The sequence below is a fragment of the Manihot esculenta genome, chromosome 3 (assembly GCF_001659605.2).
Source record: "Manihot esculenta cultivar AM560-2 chromosome 3, M.esculenta_v8, whole genome shotgun sequence".
Lineage (NCBI taxonomy): Eukaryota > Viridiplantae > Streptophyta > Magnoliopsida > Malpighiales > Euphorbiaceae > Manihot > Manihot esculenta.
In genome coordinates, this window is record NC_035163.2 from 3,261,996 (window position 1) to 3,274,947 (window position 12,952).

At 36.1% G+C, this 12,952-nt stretch overlaps 1 protein-coding gene across 1 annotated transcript; it reads left to right on the forward strand.

The window, feature by feature from the left end:
* Positions 1-2,294, forward strand: LOC110610827 (pollen-specific leucine-rich repeat extensin-like protein 1). Its single transcript, XM_021750903.2, has one exon. It carries the CDS (start codon positions 157-159, stop codon positions 1,804-1,806), a length of 1,650 nt encoding a protein of 549 aa, XP_021606595.1. The 5' UTR covers positions 1-156; the 3' UTR covers positions 1,807-2,294.
* The last annotated feature ends 10,658 nt before the right edge of the window (positions 2,295-12,952 follow it).

Genomic DNA, 12,952 nt, shown 5'->3' on the forward strand with positions numbered 1-12,952 from the left:
TCACACTGACACAACACATCTCTGTCTTGTAAGGTCAAGTTTCTCAAAAAGCTGAACCCTTTCCCCTTCCCTGCAAGCAAAAACCCAGAGTTTAAGAATTAAGCACAGACCCACCACCACCCTTCTGCCCACAGCTCACTCTCCCCGACCTCCTCCATGCCTTATCGCCGCCATAGCTCTCCGTCTCTTCTCCTCAACCTACCATTACTAATCTTACTCTTATCCGTTGTCGTTTTCCTTCTCTTCTTCTATGCAATTTCTTCTTCCTCCTCTTCTCATGCTAAACTTCGACCCGCTACTGTCAAGAAAAGTTGGGACTCTCTCAACGTCTTTCTTATCCTCTTTGCGGTCCTCTGTGGGATCTTTGCCAGAAAAAATGATGATGATCATTCTGCTCCCGCCGATGATACTCACAACTTCAATCGGAACGTTTTACGTGGGAAAGAGGAACGTCGCACTGTTTCTAATAATTGGTTTGATCAGTTCACGGTTGCAACACCGGCTACCGGTGGTATCCGGAGGCTAAAGAGGAGTAGTAGCTCCTATCCAGATCTGAGGAACGAGTATTTTTGGGAATCTGGCGATGATCGCTCTCGGTTCTTTGATGATTTTGAAATTAGCAAGTATCGGTCGTCGTCATCATTGTCCGGATACGTTTATGATCGCAGGCAGCGAAGTGTATTTGAAGAATCTGTTGATGTTAAGGAAATTCCGGTTGATACTTGCGTGCTTCGTTCCTCACTGCAGTCACCGTCTCCACCGCTACCAAAGTCTCCTACTCCACCTCCACCTCCTCCACCACCGCCCCCTCCTCCATCAGCGACGAGCAATCAGAAACAGAAGCGATTTTTTAAAACGGTTCAACGTAAAGAAAAGATAGAGAAACCGGGTGAAAATGAGTATGAATTCTCGAGAAAAGGAAATTCGCCACCAAAGCCACCTCCTCCACCACCACCGCCTCCGCGTCTTCCACCGCCTCCGCCAGTTAACAAGGCAACTCGATCAGAGCGTAAGCACTGGAGTAAAAAGACTAATGCCACTAAGGAGTTAAAGATGGCTTTGATTTCATTATACCATCAGAGTAAAAGAAAGAAGCAGCAAAAAACTAGGAGTTTATACGATGATACACTTCAATCTCCGCCTGAATTGCCATCCTTTCTCGTACCTCCACCTTCGCCACCTCCGCCTCCTCCGCCTCCTCCTCCTCCTCCAACAGTATTCCGTAGTTTGTTCAGAAAAGGAAGCAAAAATAAGAGAATTCATTCATTTTCTGCACCGCCGCCACCACCACCTCCTCCTCCACCACCACGCCAGTCATTCTCCACGTTACAGAGGTGGTCCAAACGTAAGGGTCAGATATCACATCCTACACCACCACCTCCCCCAGCTCCAGTAACACCTACACAAGCACCCTTCAGACGGCGAAATAATACTATCACAACAGGACGGCCACCATTGCCAACAAAAGCCAATAATTTCTACGACGAAAATGAGAATATTGTAGGGAAATCCACTCTCATCCCAATGCCTCCACCACCTCCACTTCCCCCCTTCAAAGTGCCAGGTTTTAAATTTATGATCAAAGGTGACTACGTTAAGATAAGGAGCGGTCAGAGCTCACGGTGCAGCTCACCGGAGTTTGAGGAGGTGGATAAGCGGTCAACGGAGACGGTCAATATGATGAAGAGCGAAGAAGCTAGAGGTGGATCCTTGTTCTGTCCCAGCCCAGATGTGAATGCCAAGGCTGATAGTTTCATTGCCAGACTAAGAGATGAATGGAGATTGGAGAAAATAAATTCCATGTAGTCTCGGAGAAATATGGGGCTTGGCCCAGAACTAAGCCCAATCTCTGGCCCATCAAAAGTATGAAACTTACTTGGAAATTTGCACTCCGCACACATTTCCTTCATTTGCATCCGCCTCTGATGCACATAGAAAAGTTTATAGTTTTCATGTACAAGCAATGCATGATTACGGCATACGACAATTTTATCATACAATTGCAGTATCTATAACGATTTTATGATAGCCATCGATCGTAGTGCAATCTATTTATATTTCACTATAATTGAATCGATAGGATGGTTATATGTAATCGTTATATATGAAACGGTCGTATATAATAATTTTTATGTATAATTTTTATGTATATTTAGCGTGCATAAACAGGAGGGAGCACCGGTTAATTTTTGCAGCCACTTCTTGGAGCTCCCTTTATATAGAATGCGAGTGAATTTTTTGTTTTTTTTAATTTGTGTAATATCGTTTGGAATGTGTCAAAAGATTGAATTGATGTATGGGTATGCATAATGTTGATGGTGAATGGAGAAGGGCTTTGGCTGTGTTTTTTTTTTAAAAATCACTTCTTGTGGCCATGCTTATAAGTTTTAAAGGTAAGTTTAATAGACAGGAATGCAATTTTTTTTTTATTACAGAAAAAATTTAGTTACATTGCATTCTGTTATATATATATATATATATATATATATATATATATATATATATATATATATATATATATATATATATTTATTTATTTATTTATTTTTAAATATATACATCGTGGAACTGTTTTTTCTTGGAAAAGATGTTTTACTCTTTAATTTTTTTTACAAAAATTAAATTTTTATATTATGAAAAAATTAATTAATTAATTTTTTATTAAATAATATATTAAAATGTCTTAACATTTTAAAAAATTTACTAATTAATTTTTTTTTAATTTTAGTTATTAAGTACTTTATTATTAAATTCATATAGTTTAGAAAAACTCATTAATTGTCCTTTAATTTTATAAAAAAATTTATTAATTAATCTTTCTATTTCAAGATCATTTTAAATTCTTTGGTATATTTAATGGTTAAAATTAATGAAACAATTAATTAATAAATTTCTTAAAATTTCAGTATTCTTTAAATAGAGGGACTAATGAGTGAATTTTGTTCATAATATAAAAAATATATAATAATTTTTTTTATAATCCAATATAAAAATTCCTAATTATTTATTCCAATAATTTTCAACTGATATTGATATATTGTTTTTCAAAATAGTTTTACTTTTTATCAGAAAACAATAAAAAAAATTAAATAAACATGAAAAGCATGATAATAATCAAAGTCAAGGTTGTATATGGAATGATACATCCATTAAACTAATCCAATAATCTGCTTTACTGAATGCATTTTAATTATATTACGACAAGATGATATTATAAGTTGATTTATATATATATATATATATATATATATATATATATATATATATATATATATATATTATATTAATTTTACTAAATATATATCGTATTTATATTAAAAATAAAAATAAAAGTAATTATAGAAGGAAATATGAATGACAAGCAATGCCTTATTTTCCACCTTGATATTACAATTGTTTTTCCTTTATTCTTTGACTAGAATTGCAGTGTCTATTTCTCTTGAAGCTCTCCTTTTGGAGGTGTGGCAAATGCAGTTTTAAAGAGAACAATGGAATCAGAAATTTTATAATATACTAATTAATAATTTGAGATTCAGAACGATGTAGGGTTTTTATGTGTATGGAAAAGTTTAATATGAATGGATTATATTTTCCTTTTTTATTTTCTTTTTAATTGTCATCCTGCTACAGTGTCTACTGATGGATCAACTTACGTAATGGGCTCTAATAGATTTCAAGTCTGTCTCTTTTTTCAAGTACGATCTCAGTATGAATGTCAAAAATTAAGCGATCATCACTTATATAAAATAATCTTTCTAAGAAAAAAGGGACTGAAATTTCGCTTTCTTGTTTAAGGTTTCATTATAATTGTTAGATTTGAGAAGGAGAAAACTTTTAGCAACAGGGCTCCCTTGGTTGATCCTTTATAGCTGTATGGGCATTAAAATAACTAGTTATAGGATTTACTAGGATACATAATCTGAGCTTTTAGACTAGTTTTGGGAATCATTTGAAAATTTTCATATTTTTTGAGAGAACGTGATTTCGTACCAATAAGAAACTAGTGTAATTGATGTTTTCAATTATAAAAATAGCATAAAATTTAAAATTTGAATTTTTTAATTATTTATTTTAAATATTTATCTTCATAAAGAGAGAAAGGCGACCTCTCATGCTATGCAAGGCATTGAAACTTTTTAAACCTGAATTCTAGTAATTGAGAGAAGCAAGAGCACTCATTTGCAATAATACTAGAAGCTGAAATAAATTTTAGGGCTTCGTGGCAACAAATTTTAAGCTTCAATAGAATATGGGATAACAACTGGATGTGTCTACGCCTTCTAACTTCAACTCAATTGGCATTCACAATATCATTATAAATATTTAGTTTACAACATATGGGCTGTGTTATATGATTAGAAGACAATAAAATACAGTCTTAAGAAAGGTTTTCTTACAAGTCTTTAGAATGTGTTATCACTTTTTTTTTTATAATTTTTAATAGAAAATTAGAGGTATAGAGACTAGCAAATGAATATAATAAATTAGTTATATTATTTATTAGATTATAGGGAAGCTATTTAATATTATTTATCCGATTATATGGAAATTATCTAATGAAAAATCTCGATATTTAAATGCATGAATAAACTTAATTCAATACTGATATAAAAGAATAGAAAAAACTTTTGAATTTCAAATAACCAATGAGCTTTTATTTGTTTGGATTCTTTTTAGTATGCTTCAATTGGAATTTGAATTTGAGATTTTTTGATACTGAAAACGATTTCAGTACTAATGAGTTAAATCCTATTAATTCTATCAACTAAATGTTATAAGTAAATACATAAATACAAATGTGAAAAGCGAAAGAAAGTGAACTCACATGAAAAGCATATTCACTTTCAAAAACAAGAATAAGAAAAAAAAAAAAAAAAGCATTTCCACTATATGCAACATGTGAGATATTTTTTGCTTTTTTATATTACATAACATTCGCCTAAAAAAAGTTATGAGCTGTCACCATAAAATAAGAGCAACGTGGCAAGAATCTGACAAGTGGAAAACGCAGTCTCACTATAGGAAAAAGAAATTCAAACACTCTGACACTCAAAATATCGTCAAGACTCGTCCACCTGAATAAGCCAAGTCTTGGTACAAAGTTACCATTATCAGGCATATTCTTATTTCGCCAGATATTGCAGGATTACCAACTTAATCGGCTGATAATGTCCATTATCGAGTAGTCGACAATATCACCATCGAATTTTAAGAAAATATTATGTTTATCTCCATTCTCTTACAGTATAAAATGAGAACGATTCCAGAAGCAAAAGTATGTTATTCTTAAACACATGAGCTATAATCAATTCGTTGCATTCTCTCCTTGTCACGATACTGACTTGAGCGCCGAAGTGACTGCTGTAAATACCCACCACCACCTCATATTTTCTTTCTTGCAGGTTCTAACCAATCATAGCATAGTCCCATTTCAGCCACATCATCAATTTAACCTCAGCAACATCATTTAGTTCCGCTATTGAGAAATCTATTGAATCCCCTTCATTCAATTGGATTACGACCGGTTTTCTATTCTTTCTCTCTCCTCTTTCTCTTAAAATGACAGGTAACCTTACTGCCATAACTAATGTTGCTACCAACGAGGGAGTCATAATTTCCTCTGTCCCAGACGTTCGAGAGAACACGCCCCCAATGGTTAATGAAGCAAACCTCAATAATCTGAATAATGAGTAGATACTTCAATATATCTAAAGATTGCAGGTTACTCTTGGACAGTATAAGCCCCAAGAAGAGGCGTCTAAGATGGACCCCGATAGAAGAGAAAGCTTTAGTAGACACCCCGAGGGCCCAAACGGAAGCGACCAAAGTACAACGCAAAGGTAAGTTTGAGTCTGAAGATGAATCCGATGAGGTTCCAAAAGGAGTGGATTGGAAGCTAGTACGGGCTGTAAAAAGATATCAAAAGGAAAAGGAAGAGGACTTTAGTCTAGACGGGTTTCACCTCTTTCGGAAGAAATATTGGTGGAGACGTTCCCCGCTAAGTTCAAGTTGCTCAGTTTGGATAAGTATGACAGAACGACAGACACTCAAAGCCATCTAGCCATCTTTAAGACGCCCATATAACTTTAAGACGTAAATGATTTTATATTATGTCGAGTGTTCCCTGTTAGTGTATTTGCCCTAGGCCATTATCTTGAACCTTTTTGTATGTCATTTTCGTTATTAATAAAAGAGATTTTTACTATCATTATTATTTGTTTGTATGTTACATAATAATGATTAACATCCCTGGTTACTTATTATTATGTTTATAATAATAAAATATAGCTAGTATGGTTATTGATTGATAATCATGAGATGATTATGCATATATTGATATAATTCAATAATCATAGATACTTGTTAGAGAACAAAGTATTAGATGGACCCGCACTGAGATCATTACATGGGTTATTGTCATAAGTGAATTTTAAAGTAGTTATGTCTTAATCTTTTGACTTGAGATTGTCATAGTTTCTAAGATAAGGACTATTATGTTTTGACATAACCAAACATTGTTTTTAATCGAACAATCATAAAGGTTATGATTGGGCATAATAGAAATTATGTAAAGGATATTGAACAATCAAGATAGAATTTATCCCTCTCTTTGAGAGAGATATCTTCTGAGCCCCTCGATAAGTGAGGCTGAGAAATGCATGGCCGTGCTCAAATGAATTGATAGTATGATCAATATCATTTGAATTTATCCGTCTACCTAGAGATCGAAAAATCATAAGTTTGAATATTATAAGTTTGACATTGACCATGACTTATGTTCAAACTAGATATCGTGTGACAAATGGATTAATATATATTCTATTTTATCGGACTATCGATCCTCATATTAATTGGGTAGTCATAATGTCTTGCTAGAGGCCGCTTATGATTTATGAATCTTATGGAACTGGGCCTATTACTAATTAATATGAGCCTATTGGGTCACATACAAAAGAATGTTGTTGATGTGTTATATTAATGGGCTAAAAGCCCATTAGTATAATTAATAATTATAAAGATTTTATTATTATTAATATTAATTATTATTATGAGATAATAATATTTAAAAAATCTGCAGTCTATCTGTAACTGTTACAGATAAAATATTCTTCGATTTTCCTTATTAAAATAAACTATCACGTAAGATATTAAAGTGTCTGTGAGATTGTGATAGTGGGTTATGCACACAACTCTTTTGCGAAAAGAAGTGCGAGAAAACTGAAAGACTTATAACTCCTGCTGCGAATTGTGGGGGAGACGGTTTTTAAGAATTCATTTTGAAGCTGTAGATTGAAACACATAGCATATCCATCAGAGAGAGCTAGCACTCTAGAAGGATAAGAGACGTTCGTGTGGATACCATAGCGGGTGTTCGTTGAAAAACAACACCTTGAGTTCGGAATTGTATCTTCTCGTCGAGTCTAACAGGTTAATAGCTTATCCTTCCTTTCGAATTAAACGAAGCACACGGATTTCGAGAAGGAAATCAAATATTTTAATTTTTCTGCTGCGTGTTTGGGTTGCAGTAATCTCTGGGTTTCCTAACATTCCCATCAACACTCACGGGTTTGGCTCAAAAATGGTATCAACATCTAAATCCAAGTTTAATCCAAAACTTTACACAGTTTGTTATGATATTCAAATCTAGATTTATTACTTGCATACCTCAAAAAAAGATTTTCTAGGACCTGCAAAAGATTCGCTTGGAAGAGGGCGAGCCTTTAAGGAGTTCTATTGCTCGTTTCAATGCCGAAGCCATACAGGTAGAAGAGTTAAATCATGAGATAGAATGTAAGGTGTTGAAGAAAGGGACCCATAACGTCAAATTCATGGATTCCTTAATAAAAAACCTAGCGGTAACATACCAACAGCTGATAGACAAAGCCTATAAGTATATCAGATTAGATGATGAGATCCAAACATTAAAAAAAGACTCAAAAGCGAGTCAAAAGCTAAATCAAAAGTCCAACAGGCGAGTTCCTGAAGGGGATCACAGGAGCTATCCTATCTACGAAAGAAGGACGAACAGGGTAAGTATAGGAATTACACCTTGCTAAATGACTAATGAACTTGTATCTTGATATGGATCAGGAAGAATGATAAAAAGATTAGATGGCCTCACAAGCTAAATCCCGAGAAGGCGGACAAATGGGATAGTACCAAATATTGTCGCTTTTATAAAGATCATGGTCACACAACGGAAAAATGTCGACAACTAAAGGACGACGTTGAAAAGCTCCTCCAAAAATTCATAAGAAAAGGAAAAGAAGGGCAAAAGTCCAAGCCTGAGAAAATAAACCTAGAGACGACTCCTGATTGAGACCTCGTGGGAGTCACACATGTGATAACAAAAGGACTCGATGAAGGATAGACAAGATTAGAGCCTGATCACTCGTAAAGCAAGGAGAATACTTGCCCGTAAGGGTCGTCCACCCAAAGTATCTATTCCAGTATTGTTTATATTTTGACAAGTAATTTAGCTTTATCCTTGTATATAAATGAAGGAGATTCTTTTAATAATAAAGTTAATAAAGTATTTTTACAAGATATGTTCTTAGGCAGTCCTTGCTAGACCACTTGGGCGCTAATCCCATGAATCAAGGCCATAAGATAAATTTTAGTTAGGCCGAGTAATAAGGCAATTTTTGCCAGAGCACTCGGGCATTGGTCCTAAGAATCAAGGCCATAAGGAAAATTTTAGTTAGGCTAGGTTACAAAGCATTTTTTGTGAGACCATTCGGGCGTTGGTCCCACGAATTAAGGCCATAAGGCAAATTTTAGTCAGGCTAGGTCACAAGATAATTTTCGCCATACCACTTGGGCGTTGATCCCACGAATTAAGGTCATAAGGCAAATTTTAGTCAGGTCAGATCACAAGGCAATTTTTGTCAGATCACTCGGGCGTTGATCTCACAAATCAAGGCTATAAGGCAAATTTTAGCCAGGCTAGATCACAAGGCAATTTTTGCCAGATCACTCGAGTATGGGTCTCACGAATTAAGACCACAAGATAAATTTTAGCCAGGCCAGGTCACAAGACAATTTTCGCCAAACCACTCGGGTGTGGGTCTCACGAATCAAGGCTACAAGGCAAATTTTAGTCAGGCCAGGTCACAACGCAATTTTCGCAAGACCACTGGGGCGTTGGTCCTACGAATCAAGGCCATAAGGTAAATTTTAGCCAGGCTAGGTCACGAGGTAATTTTTGCCAAATTACTCGGGCGTTGGTCCCACGAATCAAGGCCATAAGGCAAATTTTCTCCAAGATCGGTCACAAGGTGGTTTCCACCAGACCACTAGGCAATTGATCCCACAAAATGAGGCCATAAAGTAGTTTATGCCAAGTCACGATTTATAACCACAAGGCAAGCTCCTTATCTCATGGACTCAAGACAGGCTAGTGACTAAACGTCATAAATAAATGTTAGCCACATGAGTGAACCTTTTTTTCCATAGAAAAATTATATGCAGCAAATATGAACAACAGATAAAGGAAACATTCTCATTAAATATAAAAAGATTAAAAAGGGGCAGAGTCATCAGCCTCATTCGCTCGAGTCTCCGTTACATCAAAGTTCTAAATATTTATTATAGGAGAAACCTGGTCAAAGGGTACAACTTCATCACGCTCAAAGGGAGTATCTTCAGCATGCTTCCCACCACTCTCACCTTCTTCCTTAGGGAGGTTATCGTCTATCTAGGAGAAATTCTCAGAAGGGAAATATTTCATAAGCTCCTTCTTCACAGAATCCTGACCTTGAACAAACATCTCCCCACTTGGGCCACTGTCTCCTGAACTTCTGCTTCTAGCTCGGCTACCCTAGTGGAGGCTGCCCAGGCCCCCTCAGCTTGAGCCTGCAGCTCCAAAACCTGGAGTTGCAACAAGACCACTTGATCCTCAGCAGATTTAGCCCAATTCTCAAGGTCTAGCTTAGACGCAAGGGCTGCATCAAGGTCAACTTGAAGCTTGTCCATAGATTTTAGGGTCTCCTTTATTGTACTCTCAACCTCGGCACCCAGGTATTCAAGGTCAAACATTCTTCAGCCAAAAGCTCCCTGTGCATCTCATTTGTGCCAAATTCCATCACAAGGTACTAAAATGCTCCTTGACCACATAAGTGCAAAGGGCCCCCTTTAGTGCGAAATTAATAACATTTATAATTAGCTCGTCCGTCTTAATCTCATTTAAGTGATGATGATCCGCGGGCTATAAAGTACTCTTGATTAGCAGAAGACCCAGAGAAGGGTCATCAAGAAGAAAAGGTGTCCTATTTAGCGCTAAGGCCAGACGTTGAATGCTCGCGGGCCAAGAGGACTCGACCCCAACATCCATAAGAGTGGAAGAAGACGGAGCATCAATGGGAAGCGCAGGGGATGAGGCAGAAATAGAGGCGCTTGGGACCAAAGGCTCAGGGGGTGCCAATTCCTCGGCCAAAGGTTGGGAAAGAGGAGGAGGAAGTACAATCATGTCCCTTGAAGGGCAAGCATGCTTAGTAGGGGGGTTGGTAACCTTAGTAGCAACATCTTTGCTCTTTTGAACAGCACGTACCACCTCGGTGAACCTGCTTGACCCTACCATATCTGCAAATAAGAGAAAAAAATAAGTTAGATAGTCAGTTCAGAAAATAAAAAGGTTGAAAAGGGAAGTACTCTAATCCTAAGGAAGGGGTACACTTTCAGAAAGGCGGGGCGGGTGAGGAGCTCGGGCTGGCTTACCGACAGGTGGCTGTGCCAGGACAAGATGATGTTGCTCATCGCCTGAGTAATATCAATCTTCCTCAAGGCTTTAGCCATCACCATAAGGGAAGCCAAAACCTCGTCTTCCTCTCTCCTCAGGCGCACTCCATCTTTCTTCAGCTCTACCCAGTAATGTCAGCTAGTCTCAAGACGCCCAAAACCCCCCTAGAGCGCGATGACGGAGGATAAAAAACTTATTTTTCCACCATTTTAAAGAAGAAGGCATCCGATAAAAAATATTGAAGTACTTCTGACTGCTGAAATACCATAATTCCTTATTCTTATGAGTATCTAGTTGGTACGGTTGAGAGAAAAGCGCTACGCTAGGTTCAATATGATTATTAAAACACACGAACTGAAAAGCTACTAAGATTCTCCAGTTATTAGGATGAAGTTGAGTAACAGAGAGCCTGTGAAACCTAAGAACCTCCATGAAAAAGGGGTCTAAAGGGTCTAAAGGGAAACAAAGACCTACTTTCAACTGCTCTTAAAAAACCATGATGGTGCCACCAGCAGAAATAAGGTTGTTAGTACGGACATGGAGAGAAGGGGCAAAGATTCAGAAAGAATCACGATGAATGTGATAGGTGTTATACAAGCGATTCATGTCGTTATCTGAGAGGATGAACGAGATATCACTAAGGGAGGCACCCTCGTTCTTAGAAGTCTCTCTCGAGGGAATAATGAAGGCAGACATTTGTATGGGTCATCCTAGGAAGAGCTGGAAACCCTGCTAGGGGAGGAAGAAATGTTCCTATCCATATAAAAAAGACAACACAGATTAGCATAAATTAGGAAAGGGCTTCAACTGAAAGGGACGCAGAATGAATTCCTTTGGAAAAAGAAGTTACAGAAAAATGCAAAAAGTAATGTTTGAAGAAGATGATGGATCTTATAAAAGTGGTTTCGACGACAAGTGTTAAATGTGGCAAGACAAACAGTGCAACAGCCGCTAAAAGGTCTCGTAGACGAAGCGACTCAAATAGCAAGGAGCCAATTTTGAAGAGCCACGTGTCCCGAAGCTCGATAAAAGACGTCCTCTTTGAATCTAAAGAGTTGAAAACTAGCGGGGGGACCTTTGATATTACATAACATCCGCCCAAATAAAGTTATGAGCTATCACCATAAGACAATAGTCACGTGGCAAGAATCTAACAAGTGGAAAACGCGGTCTCATTACAGGAGAATGAGACCCAGACACTCTGACACTTAGAATATCATCAAGACTCGCCCCTTCGGATAAGCCGAGTCTTGGTACAAAGTTACCGTTATCAGGCATATTTCCATTTCGCTAGAGATCACAGGATTACCAACTTAATCGGCTGATGATGTCCATTATTGAGTAATCAGCCACATCATCATCGAATTTTAAGGAAAATACTATATTGATCTTCATCATCTCATAGTATAAAAGGATAATGATCTCAAAGGTAAATGTATGCTATTCTTGAATACAAGAGCTATAAGTAATTCGTTGCATTCTCTCATTGTCACGATACGGACTTGAGCGTTAGAGTCCATCTCACATTTTCTTCTTTGCAGATTCTAATCAATCATAATATAATCTCATTTCAGTCACGTCATCAATATAATTTCAGTAATATTATTTTTTTTATTATAATATTTTTTTTCTCTTCTAACATGATTAAAAAAAAAAAGATAACCTAATAATCCACCTACTAATTTTGGCTTTGTAAGTTTAAGTGAACTACTTCTCCCCTCTCTTCAACTTGGCTATGCCCTTCAAGCAGAAACTATAATAGTGTCTTAGAAGGGTACTCCTTCTAAAGTTTTTATCTAAAAAAAAAAAAAACTATTTATATGATAATAAGTTTAACGACTATTCTATTAATTTTTTTTATTATGATTTATACAAAATTTTTTAAATTATATGTAATGAATGTGAAGTTAATCCTCGTATGAGCAGGGATTTTTAATTTCTTTATTCTTCATTTATTATTATTTCTTAAAAGATTCTACTAAAAGTATAAGCATATATATTAATATTAAAAATCATCCAAAATAATAATCCATTTTAAAAATGGATTTATATCAATTACTAATTAGTAATATAGTTAATAATAATAAATGTCCAATCTCTCTTAAAAGTGTTAATAACATATTTTTTTTATATATAAATAATAAAAAAATCCATTATTAATTCGAAAAAATCTGGACTTTTGACCAAACAATTTATTCAGGAGACTTTGTGCCC